The sequence below is a fragment of the Zalophus californianus genome, chromosome 10 (assembly GCF_009762305.2).
Source record: "Zalophus californianus isolate mZalCal1 chromosome 10, mZalCal1.pri.v2, whole genome shotgun sequence".
Classification (NCBI taxonomy): Eukaryota; Metazoa; Chordata; class Mammalia; order Carnivora; family Otariidae; genus Zalophus; species Zalophus californianus.
In genome coordinates, this window is record NC_045604.1 from 73477898 (window position 1) to 73490128 (window position 12231).

The 12231-nt window shown below is 54.3% G+C and overlaps 1 protein-coding gene across 3 annotated transcripts; it reads right to left on the reverse strand.

Annotated features, from left to right (window-relative positions):
* Window positions 1-789: 789 nt before the first annotated feature.
* On the reverse strand, window positions 790-11783 carry NAGPA (N-acetylglucosamine-1-phosphodiester alpha-N-acetylglucosaminidase). Of its 3 annotated transcripts, XR_003523092.1 has the most exons (12): window positions 11649-11783; window positions 11102-11557; window positions 9660-9799; window positions 8712-8820; window positions 7298-7426; window positions 6599-6804; window positions 6447-6494; window positions 5341-5469; window positions 5026-5157; window positions 4875-4938; window positions 2077-2209; window positions 790-868 (listed from the first exon to the last, which is right to left on the reverse strand). XR_003523092.1 is itself a non-coding variant. In XM_027611802.2 (11 exons), exons 1-11 carry the CDS (start codon window positions 11732-11734, stop codon window positions 3237-3239), a joined length of 1506 nt encoding a protein of 501 aa, XP_027467603.1. In that variant the 5' UTR covers window positions 11735-11783; the 3' UTR covers window positions 2566-3236. The 3 variants fall into 3 exon arrangements, 2 of the variants coding, with proteins under 2 accessions (XP_027467603.1, XP_027467602.1); XM_027611802.2 differs by lacking the exons at window positions 790-868; window positions 2077-2209 and adding an exon at window positions 2566-3243; XM_027611801.1 differs by lacking the exons at window positions 790-868; window positions 2077-2209 and adding an exon at window positions 2566-3382.
* Window positions 11784-12231: the final 448 nt, after the last annotated feature.

Sequence of the window (12231 nt, forward strand, 5' to 3'; positions counted from 1 at the left end):
TAGATACCCCTATACAAACACGGGAGGGTGAATTATCCTAGTCGCTGGACCAGGGACCCTTCCAGCACACCACGGTGGACCCTCTTGAGCTCCCTCCGGCCTGAAATCCACCAGACCCATGCACAGCACCTTAACCTCCCAGCTCAGCTGCCAGCCCAGCCAAGGACAGACAGAGATACCCTCTGCAGAGCTCAGAGCTCCCAGGACAAGGGTTTCTACAGCCCATTGCCTCAGAACCCCTGAAGGTGCTCCCTGTAGATTCCCAGGCTCCCTGCCCCTGAGATTTTGATTCGATGGGCCTGGGACAGGATCTGGACCTCTGCAATAATACAACATTCCTGGGGAATCCACTCTGACCTGCAGCCGGGCTCAGGAACTGTGTCTCAGGAATATGCCAACATGATTCAACGGTGTCTGGGAAGTCCTCCCAGCTCTTGTCACTACTTGCTACCCTTGAACACGGGGAGCAAAACATCGAAGCAGCTCAGGGACCACCTGTTCACTACAAGAGAGCAAAACACAGAATGAGACTTCCAGGTGGAGTTGAAAACAAGGTCCCTGGAGGAACATGTGAACTTGGTTGTTTCCATTTCTGGAAGGAGGAATTACAATGTGAAGCATTTGCCTAGTTCCTTGGATGAGCAGCCACCCTCAAGTTTCTGGACATGCTGTGAATGCCACCCCTTCCTTCCCTCCAACCTGGGTCACAGGCCCAGAAAAGGGGCTGAGTTGGGAGATAGAAATGACAGGCACCTGGCCGTGGGTAGCGTGAACTTCGGGTGATGGTTCACTAGGTGTAGGATCAACTATGCCCAAGGATACCGACAACTTGGCCTGTGGCTCCCACTGCAGGACCAAAACACAGCACCTTGGAGGGAGTATCACAGACTGGCTCAGCGGCTCTCAACTTCAGGCGGAGAGACAGAAAGACACGCAGACCCACAGACACATTCCTGCAGGAACCTGGAGCCTGGGAAACTGGCCTGTGATATTTCACTTCTCGGAACCAAATTCTTCCTTTCTGAAGTGAAACTGGGCCAGCAGGGCAGCCTCCTGGACCCAGTCCTCTTTGCAGCTCCTCTCACTATGGGGTGGAATGTCTGTCCCTTCACCTTGAATCTGGGTGTCCTGGGGATCAGCTGACAGAACTCGGTGGAAGTGAAGTCACGCCAGTTCTGAGCCGAAGCTTCAAAAGGCCTTGCATGCTTCTCTTCCAGGATCCCCGTCCCTACCTGGATCCCAAGCCTGAACCAGCCTCCTGGAGGAGGAGGCGCCAGGGGGAGCTACGTCATCAGCTGTGGCCATCTCAGACCAGCCCATCCCAGTGGGCCCATGAGCTGTTGCAGACATACCAGTGATCTCAGCTGAGATCCCTGACCCCAGCCCACATCAACAGAATCACCTAGTTGACCCTAGAATCACGGAAAATAATTATTTTTCAGAAGAAGCAGTACCTGGTTATTGTTTTAAGCCCCCAACTTTTGGACGAGTTATGGAGTACGAGAGAGCTACTAGTTATACTGTCTTAGCCTGCTCAAACTCCTGTGGGCGGCTTATAAACAACAGACATCTATTTCTCATAGTTCTGGAGGCTCAAAGTCCAAGATCAAGGTGCTGGCAAATTCAGTTCTTGGTGAGGGCCCACATCTTGGCTTGTAGACACTTGCCAGCTTGCTGCGTGTCCACACAGCCTCCTCTCTGTGCGTGTGTGGAGTGGGTGTTCTCTCGTCTCTTCCCCTTGTAAGAGCGTTAATCCCATCATAAAGGGACCACCCTCACAACCTCATCGAAGAAAACTAATTAAACCAAAGGCCCCACCTCCTCATACTATCACCTGGGTGGGGGGAAGGGGAGAGGGTTAGGGCTTCAACATAGGAATCTTGGGGGGTGGGGGTCATATTCAGTTCATAATGTGCATGAGTCTCTTTGAGGACTTGCCGGGAGCTACTTCCCTCATCTCTCATCCCAAAGATCTGCTAAGCACAGTGTAACATACATTCATGGAGAAGGAGGGGGGGCTACCAGGCACTTCCTGAAGACCCTTCACGGCCAGGGGTTACAAACTCAGATACTCACGGGGATGGCAAGCCACAGACCACTGGGGGTTGCGATGACTTGGAGAAGGCAGGCCCAGACGGGGACTGCGGATTCTCATCTCTGACAAGTCGTTGCCCTGGAGGGGTGTTGGCAGGGGCTGCGGGCTCGCCCTCTTTTAAAAAGAAGTCAGAAATCTGATATTGTTTATCTCTTGACTTTTAAATGCTGGTAACTACTTTTAATTCCTTTAAGTCATGGTGCGGACTAAACCTTTTCCTTTCAAAACATGGTCCAGACCCCCCCAGTCTCGCCTTCACCTGGGAGCTTGTTACAGACTCAGACTCTTCTACCCCACCCCGGGCCAGGATCTGCATTTTAACAAGATCTCCAGGTGACCTGTGTACCTGGATCAAACAGACAGATCAGGGAGCTGGATGTGCTCTGGGCTGCCTGTTTATGACCCCGGATTCAGGTGAAGCAACCCCACCCGTTAAGACTTAGGTACACCCAGAAATCCACAATTCAGGCTTTAGATGCCACCCGGGGGCTCCTTTTATTACATCAATTTATTCAAGTGATAAAAAGCCTCTCTTGGCGGCAGGATACCAAAATAGAAAGCTTGTAAACATGATTTCATCCCCTGGCCCTTCTAAGGAGCTTCCTGTGACAGGAAATAGAGTTCTAATTGGCAAATTCTGTGATGAGGTCTGTACAAAAGGGTCCCATGACATGGCCCTCGTCTCTGTAATCCATCCCTGTCCAGGGGGGCTGGCTGGACCCTGTCATTTGGTCACGGTGTGGTCACGGTGCATTCCATTGCTAGCGGCCTCAGGAGGCCGGAGGCTCTTTGGCAGTGGAGGAGGCCCTCAGGGGACAGGTCTTACAGGCAGCAGACACAGGCAGGCAGGGAAGGACACAGTCTCTCTCTGGGGAGCACGGTATTGCTAGGGTTGCATGTGTCATGGCAGGCGACCAGGTGAGGGCCCGGGGCCAGGTGAAGGGCTGAGGCACAGGCGCTGTCAGAAGCTTGGCTTCTCACCGGGACTGAGATCACCCAGATGATCAGCGGCCTTGAAATTTCTCTTGCAGAAATCAGACCGTGTCGAAACGAGCCTTCAGAGGAGGCTGGAGGCTTCAGTCCTTAAAGGGGTTGTGGGCATCACCTGGCTGTTCCTTCTCCGTGGCCAGGAGCTCCCCATTCATCTCCTGCAGTGGGTGGTAAACGTAGGCCCCATCCAGGTGCCGGCTCCGTTCTGCTCTTGAGCCAAGGAGCAAGGACACGTTCGCCACTGTGCTGATCAGCAGAAGGAAAACTAGGGCCAGGGTGAGGGCTAGCCAGGTGGTCCTGGGTGCAGAAGAGAAAGCCTCAACAGGGGCTTGTTGGGCAGTGCTGTTGGGCAGGAAGGGAGGGGTTTCCCTCCCTCCCCGCCACACAATAGTGGCAGAGTCAGGGGCCTCCAGACACATGTTTGGGGAGCAGTAGTGAGTCACTATGTGGCATGCAGGCCAGCCCTGCCACATCTCCTGATATTTCAAGAGAAACCACGAATTTTTTTTTTAAGTGACTGTTACTGATTTTCAGATGTTGCTAATAAATCTTAAATTTTTTTTTAAAATTCTGCAGGCCAAATAAAATACAGCTGGGAATCTAATGATGCCCCAAGAGGCATCAGTTTGCATCCTGGGCTCCAGGGGATGTTCCAGAAACCTCAAAGCAGATAGAGAAGGGAGAACTGCACCCCTTCCTCCCTCCTGTGGAGCTGGCGGGGTCTTTCAATAATCCTTGTTTTTCCCCCTTCATGTGAATCTTTGGCTGAAGCCCTTAACGCAAAAGCGGACACAAGCATACTGCTGGGGGCGGGGGCATGCTCGTCAGCCCCCCATGGCTCCCTTTCCCTGCCCGGCAGCTGTCAATGGGATCCAGGTCTGCACTGGGGAGGAGGGGCTCAAAGTCTCACACCTGAGGAGCCTGAACTTAAGACAGGGGGCAGGGCACTCCCGGAAGCTACTGTCCCTGCTCTGGGTGCATTTTCAAAGCATGTTGCCAGGGGTTTTCTTCACATGTGGTTCTGGGCCTTCAGAGCCTCACCCCAGGCTCACTGAGTCAGGACCTCCAGGAGGGACCTGGGATCTGCATTATTAATGATGAGACTGCCCTCTAGAACATCGCCAGGAACTTTTCATTCATACCCACACCTGATTCCCACCTCCAATGGGGGTGGGGCTGGGCCGGCACCCAGGGCTGGGCCATGAGGTGAGAACTACAAGAAAAGAAGTTCTCAAAGCGGGGTCTCCATACCAGCAGCATTAGCATCACCAGCGATAGCACTGGAAATGCAGATTCTCAGGCTGCACCCCAGGCCTACTGAAGCAGAAACTCCAGAGAAAGGACCCAGCAATTTCTTTGAGTATCCCCTACCAGAGGTCAAGTTTGAGACCCACTGCACTAGAAAACAGAGATAAAGCCCACCACAAGGAGCGCATAGCAGGGCTTGAGAAATGATGTGAGTTCCCTGGGGCTTGGCACCTCTGTACCAGGCACCAGGTACTGAGAAAATAAGTTGCGAGTCTCACAGGGAAAGGAGTCTGATGCCCTGCCCCCTCGACTCCCACTGGGGCAGTGACCAGGGTCCTTCTCCCCATCTCCCAGGGCCACTTCGGTGTCTATGAGCATCAGCTATGAGCACCTCCCTGTGCTTACACTGGAGAAACGTCACCTGGGTGCCCTGCTACCACCTTCTAGCCTTGCTGAGTCCCTGAGCAGAGGCCATACCTCACAGGTGGAGGGAGGGGAGATTTCCTCCCATCCCCACCCCAAGTCCCACCAAATCTCCTACCCGGTGAGAAGGGACAGTTCTCCTGTTCTTAGGGTGGTCTTGGACGGCTGGAGACACTGCTTCACTGTAAACGACCAGAGAGAGGCTGACACACTGGGAGGAGAGGGGTGTGCCCCCTCCTGCCCCCCCAGGGGCCTGGGAGGAGCCATACCTTGGGAGAGGATGCTGTTAAGGGCTGGTGCCTGGGCCAGGCTGCAGTTGCCAGTCTGGGGGTCACAGGGACACTGGTGCTCACACTCGCAAGGCCTCTGGCAGCCTGGCCCGTGCCAGCCGAGGGGACACTCTGTGGAGAGGAGGAAGAAGCGGAGGCCTCAGTGGCAGGGCCTCTCTCTGCACGGACGGAATGGGCCCCAGGTGTGTGCAGAGCTGGGCTAAGCAGAAGTGCCCCCCCGGGGTCCCTCAAGGCTAGACCCTGGAGGTGCCCCTGGCGCTTCCTCCCAGCTGGCTTGGGGCCCATCTAGCTTACCCTGCTCACAGGTGTCTCCGGTGAAGCCAGGAGGACAGGTGCAGGTCCCTCGGACCGGGTCACAGGCAGCTCCATTCTGACACCGGCACTTCATGGCACAGGCCTCCCCAAAGGACCCGTTGCTGCAAGCTGGCATGGGGAAAGGGGAGTCATTTCAAAATCCAGCCCCGCCCCGCCTAGGCGAGGGCCAACAAGACAGGAAACAGATCTCTGTCACCCCAAGTGGCCCCATAGGTTCACATATGCTTCCAACAGCAAGTTGTGGAGAACCCACTTCAAGGCAGGCCCTGAGGCTGAGTTCTCCTGGGGCTTCCTCTCTAGGGGGGCGGGTGGCCAGTGAGCCAGAAAGGAAACGTGGATGTACAGGTGGGGACAAGTGCAGCAGCAGCAGACCGCTGGAGGGGGTGGGGTGGGCAGGCCCCTGGGGACAGGGCAGTTAAGCTGGGGTTTGGGGGAGCAGAGCTGGGTCAGTGAGTCAGGGAGGGGCTGCAGCACCTGGCAGGTCAGGCTGAGGGGTTCATTCCTTTCACTTATTCAAAAGAAAGCCCTGAAGGATTTGAAACTGTGGATGGCTGCAGTGGGTTGAACTGTGTCCCCCCAAAAGAATATTGTCCTAATCCTCAGAATCTGTGAACATGACCGCATTTGGACACAGAGTCTTTGCAGATACCATTAAGTGAAGATCTTAAGAGATGGGGGCACCTGGATTGAGTGGGCCCTCAATCCAATGACCTGGGGTCCGCGTAAGGGAACGGAGAGACTGACACAGGGGCAAGGCCGTGCGAAGACGGAGGCGAAGAGAGGAGTGACGTGGCCACAAGCCAAGGAACGCCTGGAGCCACGAGGAGCTGGAAGGAGCAGGAAGGAGCCTCCCCTAGACCTTCAAGCGGGAGTGAGGGCCCTGCAGACACCTTGATTTTGCAGTTCTGGCCTCCTGAACTGCGACAGTGTAAGTTTGTGGAATTTGTTGTGGCCGCTGCAGGAGACTAATGCAGTGATTTCCAGTCAGGCGAGAGCAAGAAACAGGAGGGGATAAAGGCAGCTGCCACGCTCCCCTCTCCCTATGGGGCCAGGGGTGGGGAAGCAGCTGGCCTGGTGGCTTTTACCTTCACCGCAGCTAGACCCCGTCCATCCAGCTTCACAGCGGCAGCCATCTGCCAAGACAAGACCGAGGAGGCCAGGTGAGGGGCCCAGGCAGGGCCGGGCAGTGAGGGCTGGGAGCCCCAGTCACAGCTGCCACCCCAGAGACCCCACTCACTCTCTGTGCAAAGCCCGTGCTGGCTGCAGTTGGAGGGGCCACAGTCCAGCTTGTTGCAGGCCGCGCCCTGCCAGAAGCGTCCCGTGCACTGGCAGCGCCCCTCCACACAGGTCCCGTGGCCGCTGCAGTCAGGCGGCTGGCAGCGGGGCTCGTGCACACATACCACAGTAGACACGCGGCGTGGACAGCGCCACATGTTGTCCTGGCTGCGGGGACGGGGGGGACATGGCATGTGAAGGCGCTGATCATCCCCAGCGGACCCCTCCTCCCCCCTATTACAGCCCCCGAGGGCTGCCTCTCTCTCCATTGCCCCTTCCTCAGCCTTTTACAGGTTCTTTCCACCCTGACAATCTCTTCCAACCCCAGGGCCTTTACATATGCTGTTCTCACTGCCCAGAAGGTTCTCCTGGCCCTGCCTCGCCACCTCCTCAACCTTCAGATCTCAGCTCAGGTTCCATTAAAGCTCAGAGAGGTCTTTCCTGACCTATCAATCTCCTTTCGTTGGTGTGGGTGGTGCTGGTACAGTATGTATGATTCAACTCTCTTCCTGTAAGCACTGAGAGGCAGGGATCTCGGCTCTTCCTGCTCATGGCTGAATCCTCAGGGCCTGGCACATAGTAGGTGCTCAATATTTGTTGAGTGAGACAGCTGAGGACAGGCCTGGACTTAGACCTCAAGAAGGGGCTCTGGCATGCTTACCAGTGATCTGATGGGTAACTGGCCAAGGTCCCGTTGAGCACGAAGGTGGCGGAGCCCCCTCCGTCCAGGTTGATGGCGTTGACCACATCCTGTTTCAGCAAGAACTCTGCCATCTCCCACAGGTTAATGCTGAAGCACAAGAGCATTAATGGTGACCGTGTCCACTGCATTTCCAGTTTAACTGATCTTACTTTCCATGGTAGACAGTGTCATGCCCACTGTGGCAGACAAATTGCTAAATGGGCTTCCCCCAAAAATGTCCCATCTTAATCCCTGGAAGCTGTGAATATAATGAGAGATCGCTCCCATGACTGTGTTATCTTACATGGCTCAGCTGTCCACAAGTGCAGACAGTGTCCTGGATTATCTGGGTGGGCCCAAAGGAATCACAAGAGCTCTTAAAAGCAGACTTTCCCTGGCTGGTGGCAGAATGTGAAGTGAGAGAGACTGCGAGTACAAAGGGGATGAAGGGAATGGACACATGTTTGCTGGCTTGAAGATGGGGAGGGTAACATGTATGCGAAGGGACACGGGCAGCCTGAAGGAGCTGAGGGTCCCCTGGCCAACAACCAGCAAGGAAATACAGACTTTGGTCCTACAACCATGAGGAAGTGCATCCTGCCAACAATCCGAATGAGCTAAGAGGATTCCTGCCCTGAAGCTCCAGATGAGAGCCCTGCCTAGCAAAAGGCTTGATTTTGTCCATGATTTGAGCCCTCCAGACTTCTGACCTACAGAACTGTGATCTAACAAATGAGTGCTGTTTGTGCTTGTTTGTTACACAGCAATAGCAAACTAACACACTCTCTTTACAGAGGAAGAAACTGTAGCTCAGAGAGGTTGAGCAACTTGTCTGTGGCCACAGAGCTAGCAGATGGCAGAGCTGGGACTGGAACAGAGGTCTTCTCCCTGCTCACTCTGTAATTACTTCCTATCACCCTATCCGGGACTCAGGAGAGTGGAGGCCTAAGTTGGGGAGACTGAGAGGAAGTGTGTAGGGGATGATGAGTTCTCAGAAGTGAGACAGATCGGGGCGCCTGAGTGGCTCAGTCGTTAAGCATCTGCCTTCAGCTCAGGTCATGATCCCAGGGTCCTGGGATTGAGCCCCGCATCGGGCTCCCTGCTCAGCAGGAGGCCTGCTTCTCCCTCTCCCACTCCCCCTGCTTGTGTTCCCTCTCTCGCTGTGTGTCTCTCTGTCAGACAAATAAAATCTTTAAAAAAAAAAAAAAGTTCTTAAAAAAAAAAGAAGTGAGACAGATCTAGGGACTGTTTTGTGTGGGAAGGCAGGGGACAGATGGACGTGAACATCCCCAGGGAAGAGTTGGGAGTCCGATGGCCAGCTGTCAGTGGGCTGAAGTTCCTCAAAGCAGGACTCAGCCCCCCAGGCGTGGTGTTCCCAGTTCCTGGCACTTACCCCCGCTGCTCCGTCTGCCCGTCTACGTGGAAGAGCACCAGCTGCCCTTTCCGGTCATGTCCCACAGCTGTTCTGGCTGACATCACGTTCACAAATTTGCTAAAGGAACCTAAAAGAGAAGAAGCCTGGCTGATCACCCGGCCCTCTGAGAAGACTCCCAGGCTCTGCCTGTTATTTTTGGCCAGTCCAATGCCACTCTCCACCTCCCGTTCCACACCATCCAGTGTCTCACTTAGACATGTATCATCCTGTCTCCCCTCTGCCCCATCCCACTCAGTCTCCACATAGTGGCCGGATGACCCTTCTCAGGTGTAAATTAAGTGACATCAGCCTCCAGGGGAAAGCCCTCTAATGACTTCCACAGTTCATCAGCCCAACATGGCCGCCCTGGCCTGCTTCTCCTACCTCATCTGTGGGGGCTCCTCTCTCACCACCCTGCAGCCACTTTCTGCTTTAGGGCTTCTGCACCTTCTGCTCATCTGGCTGGACTGTGCTTCTCCTCAGCTCTTCCTGTGGTTTGCTCTTTCCAATCTAGGGCACCTCCTCAGTGAGGCCTCCCTTGACTGCTCAGTCTAAAACAGCCATTTCCACATCAGGGCCACAGCATCCCTTCCCACACCAGTACTCCACATCCCAGAGGTTCTCAAACTGAATTACCCAAGGGGTTTGTTAAAACACACAGGTTTGGGCCTTACCCCCAGAGATTCGGGATTCTGATTCACAGCTCCTTTCTTCCACCCAACTTTATTTTCTTTCTTAGCACTTACCACTTCCTTTCAGTAAATTACATATCTATTTTCTTTCTTATGTATTCCCCAAGAGCAGGGACCTAATTTGTTGATCCCCTATACCTTGAATAGTACTTGCTCAAAGACTTAAGAATAGCTTCCCCCACCAGCCCAGAGGTTCTGGTTCTCAACAAGACTATGCCACACCCCACCCCCAAACCTGTTTCCTGTGTCTCATCACACTCAGCCGCCTGGCTTTCGTTGATGTACACACTTCCATTGCGGATGAGCCACACGACCCCACTAAGCAGCTGCACAAATGGATTTTCAGTGTCCAGCACCTCCTCTTCAGACAGGTACCTGGACACAGAAAAGGCATGAGATTCACTCACTGGCAGGGGCAACTGCAGGTAGTAGGGTTCCCTCCTACCTCCCCTCCTCAGGTTGGCTGCTTGACTCCTCCCAATGTCCCAGGAACCATCCTGGTCCTGAGTGCAGCCTTTGTAAACAGTCTACGCATCCCAGTTAATAATTCATTTAATATAAACAACGATTCTCAACAGATTTCAAGTTCATCTCTGGCCTTCAACCTCCTAGGCCATCACTCTAGCCAAACTACCACCTGATGCCTACTGACAACTCGTCATTGGTCTCCTTGCTTCTACTCTGGTCCCTCCAACCCAGCCTCCAGCCAGGATTAGAGCATGTTTTTATTTTTATTTTTTTTTAAAGACTTTATTTGAGAAGGAGAGTGAGAGCGAGAGAGAGCAAGAACAGGGTCAGAGAGAGAGGGAGGAGCAGACTCTCCTGCTCTGGTCCCTCCAACCCAGCCTCCAGCCAGGATTAGAGCATGTTTTTATTTTTATTTTTTTTAAAGACTTTATTTATTTGAGAAAGAGAGTGAGAGCGAGAGAGAGCACGAACAGGGACAGAGGGAGAGGGAGGAGCAGACTCTCCTGCTGAGCAGGAAGCCTGACTCGGGGCTCGATCCCACAACCCTGAGATCACCACCGGACCTGAAGGCAGACGCTTAACCAACTGAGCCACCCAAGCGCCCCTAAAAACAGCATGTTTTTAAATAACCAAAGTCAGTCCTGTCATCCCCTGATACTCTGTTCCTTCCTTCCGTCACTCACACACACCAAATCCCTGTGCATCTCCGAGCCTTAGCACTTGCTGTTCCTTCTGACTGTAGTGCTCTTCCTCCAGTTCTGGCCTTGGCTAACTTGTGATTAATCTTCAGGTCTCAACCCAGAGGTCACCTTCTGAGACAGGCCTCTCCTATTCACCCTACCTAAAATCTACACTACATTTACACTGGTTCACTCTGTTCCTTGCTTCTTTACATGCATGCAATTTAAATTTATCTTAATCATTTCCCTGGCTTTTATTTATTTTTCCTAGTAATGGGAGGGGTCCGTGAAGACAAAGGCTGTCTGCTTGTTCACTGCTACATCCCCAGTGCGCAGCACATCGCCTGACACAAAGCAAGCGCTCAGTGATACTGGGAGATGAACTGCAAGAAAAGTTATTACTATCCCCATTCTGCGGAACGGAAACGGAGGCTCAGCTTTGTCAGGTGACTTGAACCCAGCACCACGGCTACAACCCAAATCTCAGGTTCTCTGCCCTCGACAGTCACGAGGCTCCCTGCCTCCTCACCCGGTGACCAGGGTCCCGTCGCGGCGGATCCCGAACTGCGCGTTCTGCAGCCCACCAGCGCTGCTCACCCGGCGCCCGTCGCTCACCACGTTCCCCAGGCACTCGCCCGTGTCCATGCGGAAGAAGCCGCCGTTCTGGGCGACCCTGCAGCCGGCCGCCCGCGCCGTATCCTCCACGGTGGCGCGGCGCCTCGAAAGGCAGCCGCCGGACCCACCGGGCTCCAGGACCGAGAAGGTGCGCAGGGGCTCTGCCACACGCGTCAGATGGCCAGGCACCGCGCGGTCCGCGAAGTGCGAAACGAAGGTGCGCACCGCCGGGCCGCGGGTGCCAGGGGTCGCAGTGGTAGGTGGCCAGCTCTCGTGCTCGCGGCTGCCGGCGCGCACCCTTGAGCAGTCCCGGGCAGAGCGCGCGCGCGCGCGGGAGTATGGCAGCAGCAAGTCGTCGTCGCGGGAGGCCCTGCGGGGACAGGGCGGCCGTGAGCTCGGAGGGCTGTGTCCCGGGCGGAGTACCCCCCGAACCAGGCTCACCCCTCCAGACCTTTACTCACCCCGAGTCGAGGCCGCTGGTCGCCTCCCAGAGGAAGCCAAGAAGCGCAAGGAGGAAGAGAAGCCAGCGACCCATGGAGGCCGCCATGTTGGAACCAGGCCTCCGATCACGTGGGATCGTCCCACGTGACTCAAGGTTTTGGGTGGCCGATTTCAACCGGGACAGAATAGCTTAGGCTCCTTTGGATATCGCGAGATCTTGTCCTATAATTTACTGTCTTCAGAAGGTGAGCGGAGCTGGGGTGGTGGTGGGGGGAATGTTTCGTGTTGATATAATTTCAAACTTACCGGAGGTTCTGGAGGTTCTAAGAGTAATGTAAAGAACTCCCATATACCTTTTACCTGTATTTACTAGTTGTTAACTTTTGTTCCGTTTAGTTTATCTTGTCAGCTTCATTCGCATACTCCACGCCACCCACCAACCATTTGCAACCAAGTTGCAGACATCGGGATCCTTCACCTCAGTACTTTATATATCTTTTACGAACAATGACATCTTCCTACATAACCACAGGATAAGTAAAATTAAGACGTTTTACATTGCTAGAGTTTATTAACTAATCCGCAGAAAATTTGCCAATTTTC